The sequence below is a fragment of the Marmota marmota genome, unplaced genomic scaffold (genome assembly GCF_001458135.2).
Source record: "Marmota marmota marmota unplaced genomic scaffold, marMar, whole genome shotgun sequence".
NCBI classification, from domain to species: domain Eukaryota; kingdom Metazoa; phylum Chordata; class Mammalia; order Rodentia; family Sciuridae; genus Marmota; species Marmota marmota.
The window spans coordinates 13453980-13467584 of record NW_025999982.1 but is presented as its reverse complement, the minus strand read 5'-3'; the positions used below and the strand labels follow the sequence as shown (position 1 = coordinate 13467584).

General features: G+C 41.6%; 1 protein-coding gene across 5 annotated transcripts in view; it reads left to right on the top strand.

Moving 5' to 3' along the window:
• Rcan2 (regulator of calcineurin 2) overlaps nucleotides 1–13605 on the top strand; it is a 242799-nt gene that overhangs the window by 145520 nt on the left and 83674 nt on the right. Inside the window, exon 1 of one of the 5 annotated variants that reach the window (XM_048805420.1) lies at nucleotides 8826–9124. The exons of the other annotated variants lie outside the window; for them this stretch is intronic. Coding sequence (XP_048661377.1) covers nucleotides 9038–9124 — 87 coding nt within the window. The 5' untranslated portion in view covers nucleotides 8826–9037. Of the gene's footprint in view, nucleotides 1–8825; nucleotides 9125–13605 lie in introns of those variants that run through there. 5 annotated transcript variants of the gene reach the window in all.

Genomic DNA, 13605 nt, shown 5'->3' with positions numbered 1-13605 from the left:
ATCCTAAAGGGATTTCTTGAGGAAAGGTCCTGGAAGTAGCTTACATCATCCCTGGTCCCACTCCTTTGGCCAGAAGTCATAGGATGACACTTGAGTTGGGCCCTAATTAAGAAACCACTTTCCAGGAACAGCTCTATACCATGGAGGTGAGCCCAAACCTTTCGTGGACTTTTAGATATCTCTCTTCATACACATGAATACATCTGAGGCTCCATAGCTAATGTTTCTTAGTTCTTCCAGTATAAATCTCTAGGACACCCAAAGCTTGAGGAGTTAAGGAGAAGGGTAATGGGGTGGGAGACTTTATGCTAAGCATCGAAGACTGAAGGAAATGGAGCTGCTGGTAAGGTAGAAATCATCCAGACATGAAAGTAAATGATGACGTTAGTGTGTCTTGCCATTCGCTCGTTGCATTTTTTCGTTCATTTTTCAGATATTATTTTCATTGTTTGCTTTATGCCAGGCAATGGGCTAACTGCTGAGGATGCTTGGATAAATGAAACCACTAAACCATCTAGTTGGATCAGTGCTATAATGGATTCATTTGTATTATGTATATGGAAGTAACATACATTATTTTAGTGGAGGAGGATGCCCTTCCAATAGGGTAGCATGAGAAATACCCAGTACAAGGTCTCAGAGGCCTATTGACCCACTGGATTTCTGACATTCCCCTCTTAAAATTCCTGGAACATATGTAGTCCCTGGTTCCAACATTGCACTTTACTCTCATGGGCCATATTTATCTAGTACAAAGATCTCTCTGGCCATAGACTGTCTGCAGAATGGATTAAAATGGGGTGAAATTATAAGCAGGACAAGTCAAGAAGCTACTGTTGATAGCCTCAACTAAAATTCTCTCTTCTTATAAAACAGCATTTTAATTCCTTCAATCATTCACAAAGCTCTTTACAGTCCAGCTTGTAATGGACAGAGGCTCCCACCTCTAATCTGCAACTCCACCTGGATAGTTCTACATTATGAGCTACTCATCGTTTCTCATACCTATGTATGTTATCCCTTGCCCCTTCTTACTTACAATGTCACCTCTCTGCTTTCTACCCATCTAAGAAACTAGAATACATGTCACCTTCAAAGGTTCAGCAGAATGCTCCATCCTCAGGGAAATTTGTAACTTCATCCCAAAATTAGGTAGTCCTTCCCCTTTTCTAATACTACATGTTATACCCACATCATTTATAGAAAATATAATTTGTATCACATTATATCACATCATATTAATTTTAATTCCCTTCTACCAAGACCTCTTTGAAGAAAGGAATAGGGACTTATAATTTCTCTAGGTCCAGTGCCTAGTTTTTTACTGGACTCGTAGCACATTCAAAAACTCATCCTTGAATGCATGAATGGATTCCAATTGTAGGAATTCCACAGCAGAGGATTTTATAAAATATGAAATGATTTTAGATGTTTAGTTTGTTTGGAGAACAGAATGAGTACATAGGAACAGTTAGAGAAATAGGGGCATATATAGAAAATTTAAATTCTTCCAGTAGTGGGAAAGCAGTGAAGGTGGTTGAGCCTTGGGAATGACAGGGCAGAACTAATTATCATAAAGATAGAGCGTAGCTGAATAAGGGATGGGGAGGGCAGGGAGATGGAGTGAGTAAAAGGCTGATAGTGGACTTTCATTATTTTTTTGAGCTTCCCAGAATCCTAACACATTTCCAAGTTGGAGTAGCTTCCCTTCCATGACCTATGGTGGGGCTTAACAAACTGGACACCACACCCATGATTTAGAGTCTAGAGAGAATGACACAAAGTCAAGGGGACAGTTAGAGATTACTCATATCAAATGCTTTCCTCTTTCATTGAAGGCTTTCTTGATTTTTGTCAGTGAACAGCACCTTTCATCTCTTTAATAAACCCACCCTTGTCAGACCTTAACCATGCAGCAGCTCCCTGTCTCCTTATCTCTAAGCTAGTGGTAGCTAAAAATATTCAGCCAAGTTGATTTCCACCCTCATGAAGTTACTTTGAGATGTTCATTTCTTTTCTGTCTGCCCTCATCGCTTCCCAATTCAGCCTTCACATCACTGTTGGAACTCTTTCCAAAGCAGAGATGTGTTCATATTCTTTCCTCTCCAACATCAAAGTCTGTGCACCAGAGTAATTAAGAGTTTACATTCTGGAGACAAATCATTTGGACTAGGTTTTAATCAGCTTTTTAATTTAATTTAATTTTTACTGCTGTGACCCAAAGGCCTGACAAGAACAACTAGAAGAAGAAAGTTTGAGGGCTCAGTTTCAGAGGTCTCAATCCGTAGATGGATGATTCTCTCGCTGTGCGCCCAGGGTAAGGCAGAGCATCATGGCAGGAGAGCATGGCACCAACTTGGGACGTGGAACCAGGAAGCAGAGGGAACTAACTTCAATCACAGGGAAAAAAAAATCCCCAAAGGCACACCTCCAATGACGCACCTCCTTCAGCTAAACCCTACCTACCTTCTGTTACCACCCTGTTAATCACTACCAGGTGGTTAATGTTCTGATTAGGTTAAAAACTCTAATAACTGAATCATTTCACCTCTAACCTTTCTTGCATGGTCTCCTATATGAGCTTTTGGGGGACACCTTACTCATATCTAACCATAACTGGTTCTATCCAGCTCTATCAGTTGATATTTGAACTTGGGAAAATTACTTTCTCATCAGTTGGGCCTATTGCAGAGTTTAAATAACATCCTGCCTATGAATGCAGAGATCCTGGAAAAAGTTACCCGGGAATACATGAGCACCACTGGACCTCAGAAGCAGCTAGAAATGAGGACTCTGATGCTCCCTGGGCTTCCTTATTCCATGTCTTTTGAATTCTGTTTGAATTTTCCTTCATTTTAAGGCATGTGGTTAAAAAACAAACAAACCAAAAATCATGGCCACCAATAGTCCAGGGTTCTGGCACCTCAGAGGTTTGGTGCTCTTGACTCCATTTGTGTTTGGATAATTCTCAAGAGAAGTCTGCTATCTTGGCCTGATCAGATAAATCTGCTGTGGGATGGGGAGGAAGAGTTGTTCCCAAGAATTCAATGCCCAGAAGACTGTAAAGCTGAACAAATTCCCTATTTATTTTCATCCTTATAATTTTTCAAGAATACTGCACCATCTGATTCATATGTTGAGGATGGAAGAGGGAGATGTGTCTTCTTAAGGGATGGATCAGGGCAGGGATAAGACCCTTGAAACTAGGGAGGAGGGTAATGTGGAGAGAAAATGATGACGGCTTCTTCTAAGACTGCTTGGGTACTGGCTGTAAAGTATTTGTGGGACCTTATTCAAAAGTCAGTGCTTCCTGGGCAGTGGTGGAATAAGGACAGTCCTGAAGTCTGCCCAAGAGTATTTCAGTGGCCACTTAGTTGGACCTTCTTCAGAATGGGGGAGAGGAAACTGCATTCTGTGTCCTTCCTTCTCCCCTTTCAGTGTTCTTCTTCCTTCTCATGGGCTTCTCCTGCCCCCACCTCACCAACCTCATTGCCCAGAGACCAAAGACGCCTTCTTTTGCCTCAACCTCCCTTAGATTTACTTTTGTTTATTGGGTCCTATTTTATAGACTTATTTCTTGTCCCAGAAGTACACATTCTCCACTGCCTTTCAGAGCACAAGGATCCCAGTCATTCATTGATTCATTCATTCAACTCACCTTCACTGAGCTCTTGCTGTGCAGTTGACACCATTGTGGGCAATTGGAGATACAGTGGTGAATGAGGCATAGGAGCCCTTTCCTAGTGGAGTCTGTGATCCCATTGACAAGATTGATATGCAGATAGATACAAAGCATCAATTAATGACAGGCTTGGAATGATAAAGTCCCCAAGGTGAGAATGTGTTTGGCATGTGACATCCATAGCCAAGTGAGGTATGGAAGAAATGCTGACAGCTCTTAACCACATGAACAAATGCTCCATCTTGCTCTTAAGAGCAATGCAAACTGGAACCAATCATATAGTGCATGTTTAGGACTTTTTGCTGGCTAGTATCAGAAACAACCTGAATTAGCTGCACAGAAAGTAGGGGGACATCAGTTAGGACAATGCTGTATGTACCTCTCACAGAGAGAGGTACTCTTAGCTGTGCCTAGAGGGAGAAAAAAATGTGAATCAGAGCTTCCCTGAGATGATAACATCTTACTAGATGGGCAGGTGTCTAATTCATCAGTTGCTGGTAGGGAAGCAAAATGGTAGAGCCCCTACGGAGGATTTTTTTTTTTTTAGAGCTAGAAGGATTACATGTGCATTTGCACTTTAACCCAGTAATTCCATTTCTACAGTGTTCTCCAAAGATGCAGTGACAAAATATCAAAAGACATGAGTAAAGTCTATCACAAAGAACTAGAAATGACCCTAATGTCCACCAATGGGTTATATAAGCTTTGGTACATCTACATAAAATACTACAAAGCTGTTTAAAAAAAAGAAAAGGACTAACTCCACATATACTTTGGAGTGATCTCTGTGGTCATTTCTTTAGTGATAAATAGCATTTTTGTTCTGTCACACTTTTATCTGAGAAATGAAAGAAACATGGTTGTATGTGTATTAGTAATTTTTAAAATGAGAGCAAGGCTAAATGATAAACCTGAGGGAAGGAGGAAAGGTGGTAGACACAGGGATAGAAACTGAATTTCTTTATAGATTTGTAGTTTATTTTCAACTTTGTAAATACTTTATATGATTATAAACCAAAATTAATTTTAAAGGGAAAAAGCAATCCTTAGGAATCCAAATTAAAACAAAACAAATTAACCCAATTTGGCATCTAATTGGTGGAATAAAGGAAGCATTCCAAATTACTATAAAACATATTTTATGCATCCTTTATGGAGTATATTCTAAGGACAGAAAGAATCAGGGAAAATAAACCCTTCAACTCTTCCTTATGTGTATGCTGTGATTCTGAGGTTGTTGTTAATGTAGTGTGGGATAAGGCAAGTGACTAACGATCATGTTGGTAGATGCAAGATATGTGGTGTGGAAATTAAAGGGGATACAGATGTAAGACTGCTGAATTTCAGCAAAACCTGTAGTCCTGGTTTTGAATCAGAATTATCATTCTGAACATATGATGCGTGTTATCTTTAAAATGTATTTATATATTTCCCAGCTCTGTCCAGTGAAAAGACTTGTAAATGATTAGCAACCCAATATAAAAAGCACCTCTAAGTATATAGATCGTGATCTTAAAATAGGTTGAAATACTTACTAAATGGAACTGGGACTCCTTGGAGAAATGTGACTCCTTATCTGGGGCAGGAAATGAACAAGATGAGATTGGAACGTCTTGTCAGACCAGAAGGCAAGGTACCCTCAAAGAAGACTGGGATCTTGCAAGAGAACCTGGGATCCAATCTTGTTAAACTCCCACCAGCCAAAGACCGGCAATTTGAGAATCAGTAAGAAAAAATTACAATGTCCTGAAATCCATTAAATGGTGTCCACTCTGAGTTTATAATGATAATTTTAAAAAGAAAAAAAAAAGAACTTCGATGTCCTTTGGGAGGCTAGTAGGAAAACAGGACATTGAATAAATCCAACTGCTAGTGAGTGAACATATCTCAGCACTATAGGGAAAGGCTGCTAATGTCACAAAAGAGGGGCATTCAGGCATTACTCGCTGCTAAAAGCAGCACACACCGTGAAGTGATCTCCCCAAACCTCAGTCTCCTATGCCTCTGGATCTAACACACAGGACCAATAAGCAATGGAGAAACAGGTTAAATGACACTATATGGAGTTGATCAAAGTCCAGACTGAGGGAAATCTTGAAGGGAAAATAATGTGATTTCATCAGTAGCAACACACTATAAAAAGAGTAAAAAGGAAGATATAGAGGAGAACTCTGTAGATCAGAAGAGATAAGAGACACACAGTAATCTGGATCCCAATTTAAACAAGCAAATTGTTAAATAGGAAAGTGGGAAGGGAGGGGACAGCAGGATGGGGCCAAGGAATGAGGAGATGAGGTGGGAGATAAAAGAACATTGTGGTATAGTTGGAGGAGGAAGAGGAAGCAAGAGCGGCTACACACTTGTTACCCTGCACCCTGGGTGGTGAGTACATGAAGGTTTATTGTGTTCTATTTATGAATATGCTTGAAGTTCTTTAAAAAAAAAATAGGTGGTCCTGGACACACAGAAGGAGCTATGCTGTTGGCAACCTGTAGCTATAAGGGGAACGTCTGTGCTCATTAGCAAAACAGGTGTGATCACTGCCGCCACAGCCACCTCTGGGAAAGGAAGGTTTGCAGCTCCTCTTGCCCAGGTAGAGGTGAGTGCATGGGGTCAGCTGTCAGTCCTCTTAGAGAATGTCTGGCCTGAGAGCGGAGATGGCCACTAAGGTATCTGTGTCACACAGCATCCTGTCCCTCCATGTGGTTGGTCATTGAAAGAGCAATAGTTTGGTTACATCCCAGGAGTTTCTCCCACTTCAGCTGGAAAGAGGGCACTGCCAATTAGAGGTGCCAGGGCCCAGCTGTTGGAGAGACAGGGTTCTCTCTGGATTCGCACGCAAATCCATCCTCCTGCAAGGGCCCACCTACCTACCCCTTAGATCAGGAGGCATCTCTATTGGTTTGAGTCCCTCTACTTGCCTTTAAGCTTCATCCATGTATTTATTCACTCATATTTCATGTATTTATTAGAATACCTCAGACATCAGGCATTTTAGCCCCTGTAAATATACAACAGGAATTGGAAACACGACAAGTCAGAATTTTTCTTTTCAGCTAGCTGATAGGCATTCATGAACAGGCCACTGCTGTGAAACCATACAAGGTAAATTTTAGGACATGACATGGTATAGGAAAAATATTTGTTTTGTTCCTCGAACAGATGCCAGTGGTATTCAAAGTCATATTCATCTCTTTTATGTACCTTACATTTTGGCTATGTTCACGTATGGCTAGGCCCCGTTTACCTTCTCACAAACTTGGCCTGGCACTTCATAGCTGGCCAGATAGAGGTCCTCCAGGTTTTGTTATCTGGCTCTTGCTTCCTTGTGTACTTCAGGCTTCAGTTAAATTTAACACTCAATGTGCCTTGTTCCAAGTAAATTCTTTCTTTTCTGTGGTCATTTATAGTCTTCTCTTCTTAGCTGGAAGGCTCTCCTCATTTCTTTGTCTGCTAAATTCTTATCCAGGTCTCAAGGTCAAAGCAGAGGTCACATCCTCCTCCTACACTGCTAATCTGCCATCTGAACGTGGCTTCTAACTGCAGCATTCGTTGCTCTTTTCCAGTTGCTCCCACCAAATGTGCTCTGTACCTCTGAAACCACAGCCATCACTGCTTTGTCATTGTATAAGTGTTGTCTCCATGTCTCCCGGGATTTTAAGCCCCCTGAGGATGAAGTTTGCTTTTTCATCACTTACCCCTATGAGCATCTGTGCAGAACTTTGTACATAGTTATCATCCAGAAAGTGTTGAGTTACATATATATGAATATGACTTTTATTCCCTAGAGTTCCCTAGACAATATAGAAATCTCTCTCTCTCTCTCTCTCTCTCTCTCTCTCTCTCTCACACACACACACACACACACACACACACACACTCCATAGCATTTAGATTGTTTCATCAGTCTAAATTTCTGTATTTGTGGACTGATCACCTTTAGTATGGAAAATGCCTGGTTGAAGGTTGGTGCTCAAATGTAATACAGTGAGGACTAATCACAAAGCTTCACCCTCAGTATGCAATGTCTACTTACTCACAGCATGTAAAATTGAATGCTCTGTCTAATCCTCTATGAGAAAGGTACCAACCTGTTATAAACTATGGTGCTCCTGCAGCTACTGAAGATGTTCTGGGGATAGATCCTGCTAGAATGTTAGTGAGTTCTATTGGAACTTGTATAACTCACGATGAGATTAAAACCAATCTGATGTCCTCCCTCTGCTCACTCTGAAAGGAGGCTATTCCTGTTTGATGGATTTAGACATTAAACACAAATTGCTGTCTTGTGCCAACCATTCTGCTAAAGTTTCAAGATGGGAAGGTGAGTTATCCATGACCCTGCCCTTCAGGAATTCACAATCAAGAAAAATGCTGAGAAAGCAAAGGGACATACTCAAAAGTCCCAGGCAAAGTCGGGCCCGGAGGCTTTGACAATGACCCACATCAGTGAATTTGCCCATTATACCGGGCCATCTGTCCCCTGGGTGAGACGTTTGCTGTAAGTCCTTTTCACACATGGCCTGTGGTTTGAATGACCTTGGAGATGGCCTGAAATCCCGAGCTTGCAAGGGTGCTTTTCGTTACTGGTCTGCATTTATGTGCTTCAAATAGAATTTCCACAGACCTCTAATTATCTCCTCTAACCAGGCTGCCTGAATGACTGACGACCAGCTCTTTAGTCACTCCAAGAATGGATTTCTATTCAGTCCATGCCCGGGATGTATTAGGATGCCCAGAACATGTGTGTCTGCTCCGAGTGGCACAGAGCAATTAACAGAAGCCAAGCAATTTACAAAATGCCCCAACTTCCTGCTCCTCTCTGAGGCAGAAAACTGTCAAACCTTAACCTCAGGAGGTTCATCTGCAGAATTACCCTTACCCCTCCCACCAAAGCAGAACCTCTGGTGTCAGATTCTCCCCCACTGCTTTTTGCAGACATAAGCACTCGGCTGAAACAACAGCTATGACTCAGTTCCTAGCTAACGCTGCCTGAATTGATTTAGTCTGAGTTCAGATTTAGCACATAATCATGTTCAATTTGCTCCACTGCACTGCCTAGAGATAAAAGGCTTGGAGAGAGAGAGGAAAAAAAAAAAAGCTTCAGCTTGTGTCAGTCTTTGTGGTGATGTCATTGCCATGAGAGAGCCGGGCCGTTCGTTACTCTGCCGTGCTGCCTCAGACGCGGAGGACTGCGTGCGTGCAGCAGGAGCAGGCTCCAGGTGCCCGAGCCTCCAGCCCATCCCCAAGCAAGGCAGCACCCAGCCTGGCCACAGCAATATCCACCTGGAGGCTCTTCCCTTCACTCGCTGCTCTGAGGTTGCCTAACTCTTTACTGAAAATTCAGAAGGGGGAATGCCAGCCCCTAGCATGGACTGTGATGTTTCCACTCTGGTTGCCTGTGTGGTGGATGTCGAGGTCTTCAGCAATCAGGAGGTTAAGGTATGCACCTGCAAGCTGGTCCTTCATTGTTGCTGTTTCTAAAGCTGCTTGGCAGAGCCTATTTTGCTTAAGGAAATAAGACTTTGGTTAATAGTTTTTAGCTCCTGGTCTGTGCTAGAAATGCATGTGGTAAGTGCACAGCTATATTAATCAGAATAAGTTAGAAGAGGGACCAGCCTGCTATTTTTGAGTGTGATAAGATTTGCCATTGTCCTTTTTTTTTTTATTATTTTTCCCCGCTTTTTTTATTAGGTGACCCCTGGTCTTCTCTTTCCCAGGAGACATGTTTTCATATTCTCTGATTGTATCTTTGTCAATAAGGAAAAATTGTCAGTCTTTAATGTTGAGAGGGGTTTTGAATCAATGATTAACCAAAGAAAGCACCCATAATCACCACCACATTCAGGATACCCTGACAGTGGGACAATAGCCCCTTCATGGCGTGTCACTTAAATATCCTGTGCTGTGGTCTTTAAATTGAACAAAAGCTGTCCTACAGATGGCAGATTCAATCTCTAGCTCCCTGGAAATTGAAGTTGGGGAGCAGCCGCCTAAATTTTCTTTGTCAGGCAAAGGAAGCAAGTCATTTTCCTTGCCTAGTTGTTCACAAAGAAAGTTCAGGCAAAAATAAATTTTGCATCGTAAGGCTTAGCATTCCACACACTAGACCTCACCGAACGTCTGCAGCAGTTTTGAAATTTCGGTGGGTAACTGTCCTTTGATAGTCGTTCTCAGTTCTATTTTTCCATTCAGTCTTATGAAAAAAATTCTATGCTTATAAAGTGTGAATTTTTGTCTTAGGTTTAGTAAATGAGCAAGGTGAAGCACTTTGAGTTCACTCATACACCATACACACACACACACACACACACACACAAACAATCATTTGTTGTGTGTTATGAGGAAGAAAAGGGAAAGTATATTGCATAATCATTTACTATCCATGCTTTAATCCCTACTGATAGGAAACGCCTGAATTTTTAATTATTGAGGATTCAGGTGACACCTTTGTACCTTCCAGGTGGGGATTTATGTGTTACCAGCATAACACACAGCTGTGTCATTCAAGTGTGTGGTTTTGAAATGAATTCAATAATCTGGTTTGTTGTTGTTGCATATTTGAAACATGTGGCTCTATATTTCCCAATTCTTATGCCAGTACTGTGGAAGTGTCCACCACCTGTCATTTGAAGTTTCACAAATTTGGAATATAAAGGTTTAGTGCTGCCTGTGTCTATCCAGAATGAAAAGGTGCATCCAGAGACCCACAGTCCTGACAGTTCTACTTGCCATGAACACTCCAGAAGGGAGGGCAGTCATCAAAGCCCCTCCAATTCAGAGTCAACATAAAGTCCAGTGTGGGCACCTGAGTAGGGACATCTTCCAGTAACTGCTGGAGTAACAGAGCAAAACTTCACAGTTCCCTTCCATCCTCCACAGTTCTGTTTACACACTTTCTCCAAGAACATCCTAAGATATTCTCAGCTCTTTTTGTTTCAAGAAACAATCGTGAGAAAATATTTACTAGAGACCTGGGATATACCAGGCATTGGGCTTATACAGAAAGGAGTTTAACATATGCTTAGATGATCTGTGTAGAGACATAAAATCACCACTGACCCAATATTTTTTTTAAAGACAGAGAATGTTTTATAGAATTAAAGGGATACAAAGTTTTTACAGATGGTTGTATTTGAGTGATTGGGATGGCTTCGTGAAAAAAAACAAAAACAAAAACAAAAAACTACCTCTTGAACCTGAACATGGTGGATTTTATGCAGAGAGCAGGAAGGCAAACCATCCTGCAGTCGGGTGAGTCAACCCATTTGACTGCAGTATGTTTGCTGTGAGATCAGAGGGGAAGTGGGGAAAGGAGATGATCAGGGCCGGATAATGAGGCAGGTGATGCTGTTCTTCAGAAATTTATGGGGTTTTCTGGGAAGACTTCCTCCAGAAAGATGGATAACACGTTCCTTCTGCTGATAGCTCTGAATCATGAGGGACTTGTTACCTAACCTCTGTGCCTTAGTTTTCTCATCTGTAATGTGGGGATAATAGTAATCCCTACCTTATGGTTTAGTAGAACTAAATTATACATGTTAAAAAAGGAACACGCCCGGTGCCTGACTCCTATTCAGTGCTTAATAAATATCAGTTGTCGCCATCATCAGCATTGTTATCTTTTTAGACACACTCCAAAAGTGATAGTTTACTTTTGTTGATTTGTTGGAATGTCCCAACTCCAGCTGAGTTTACAATAACTCTCCCCAACAAAGTGTTTTCGCTCCTACCCCACCCCTCACCACTCACACATTAGAAAACATGATCCTCTATTTTAGATACTTAATGATGTCATGGCTTTAACAATTATCGAGCAAGAATCCCTTCTGTGCTCATAAAAGAGGGAAAATGAACAAATTCATGTGGGCCAAAGAGGGGTGTTGAAAAACCTGTAAGCTCCTTGCTCAAAATTGACCATCGTTTATTATTGTGAAGAGATTCAAATGTAAAATTCTGGGCACCCAACAAATTTTCCCAAAGGTAACCTTTTTTTTTTTTTTCAGTTGCTAGTTATAGAAAAGCAGTTGAACCAGGAGGTCTTTTCTTCAAAGTCTTTAATATTTGATGTTGGTGAAAAGGGAGGCCTGTGGTAAGAGTCTGCCTCACCTGCCTGTTTCTAGCGTACTTGATCTTGGGCTCGTTCATGGTGTTATAGATGTATAGCCCCCGCAGGGGAGCAACCATACCAGGCAGATGCAACCAGAGGTACCTTCACAAGTGCATTGGTTTGCATGAAGTGGGTGGAGACGTGCAAATCCTAGAAAGTCGTCCTGTGGTAGGTTTGAGCTGGTTTCAATGGGGACCCCTTCAGTTCCAGTTTCCCAACTTTAATCAAAGCTGCTGTAACAATAATGCAAAACAAAGGAGGATATTGGGCCAATAGAGTTCCACCGTGTTCGTCTTTCTCTGGAAATTCCACTGGTATTGTGAACATAGCTGTCTATTTTATAGCATAAGAGTGATTGGAAATCTCTAGAAATTTGAATCACTAGAAGGAAATGATAATGAAGAGCTGCAGAGACAGCGAATGAAAATATGAATGTGTGCAGGATTGATTTTTCTCCAGTATTCTCATATTTTTGAAATTAGTCTTTTGAATTCTCTTCCCAATTCAGAAGAAGCCAAACCATTGGAAACATGAAAGGGATCCAAAGATGGTTAATGAAATTTACATTTCACTTTATTCCAGTGGTTCTTAAACCAGATTTCACATTGGCATCCCTTGGAGAGCTTTTAACAATGTTGATGATGTATAGGCCCCATGCCCAGAACTTCTAACATAACTGATCTGAATGGAGCCCAGGCACAAATTATTATACCAAGCCAGGGACTTATCTCTTCTAATCACACGTGGGTATAGGTAAGGTCAGTCAAGAATTGCCAAGAGTAAACTCTATTTAAGCACTGTGATTCCCATCCCCCAAGTTTAGTTTTAATATATGCAGTTTTAGAAGCAATATCTCTGAGCAGTCAAAAGTGTTGGGACTCACCGAACACGGATCAGTTCACCACACCTGCAGTAGCTCTACCTGTTCTAAGCTGACACTCTGATCTACTGCTAGCTGCTGTGGCTACCTGGAGCAGAGGACTCCCATTCCTCCAGAGGGCATCCAAACCTGGGTGTCCCCTCCCTGCCATGATGGTTTCCCATACAGAAGAAAATGTAAGTGCCTTCTCTGTGTTGGAGGGCTTTTGAGTGGTGTCCCAGGCATCCAGGCTCATCTCTGTGGATATCCATATCTCAGAAAGCTCCTTTACACTCACTAGAGCAGGCAGGAAACATAAAAAGTCTTACAGGAAGTACAGCCATTCCAAAGATACTTTATGGTTGAGACATTTGCTCATTCATTCAGAAACTTATGTGGAGCACTAACTCCCAGGCAATGCTCTGGGCACTAGGAGCCGGACCAGACGGGCATCCCTTCCCACATGGAATGCACATTCCCATGTGGGAGTCAGTGCCCATAAACAAATGTACACTGTGATTTCAGTTAGAGATGAAGGCTATAAAGAAAAATGAAGCACAATGAGGAATGTTGGTGAGAAAGGAGTAGCTACTTTTGAGGAGCTGGCTAGAGGAAGCATCTCCGAGGAGGTGACAGTTTATTAAATGTCATTGTTCCAGTGTCAGATATCTAAATGAAGTGAGTGACAAAGCCATGTATAGATCTGAGACAGAATCATTCTGTGTGGAGGGAATGGTAGGTGGGAAGAGACCATCTTATCGGCTATGTTCTTACCCAGCCCCCCATCTTATACTCATTGGGGGACCAACTGAGGCTGTAACTGCCCCATGCCATCATTTTCAGAAAATTATGCTTAACATAATTATCTCATGCTGCCACATTTTTAAACCTGTTGGATGTCTTGGTAAATGGGAAAATATTAGCAGAGGTTTGTTTTCAGGAAAACAAGTCATA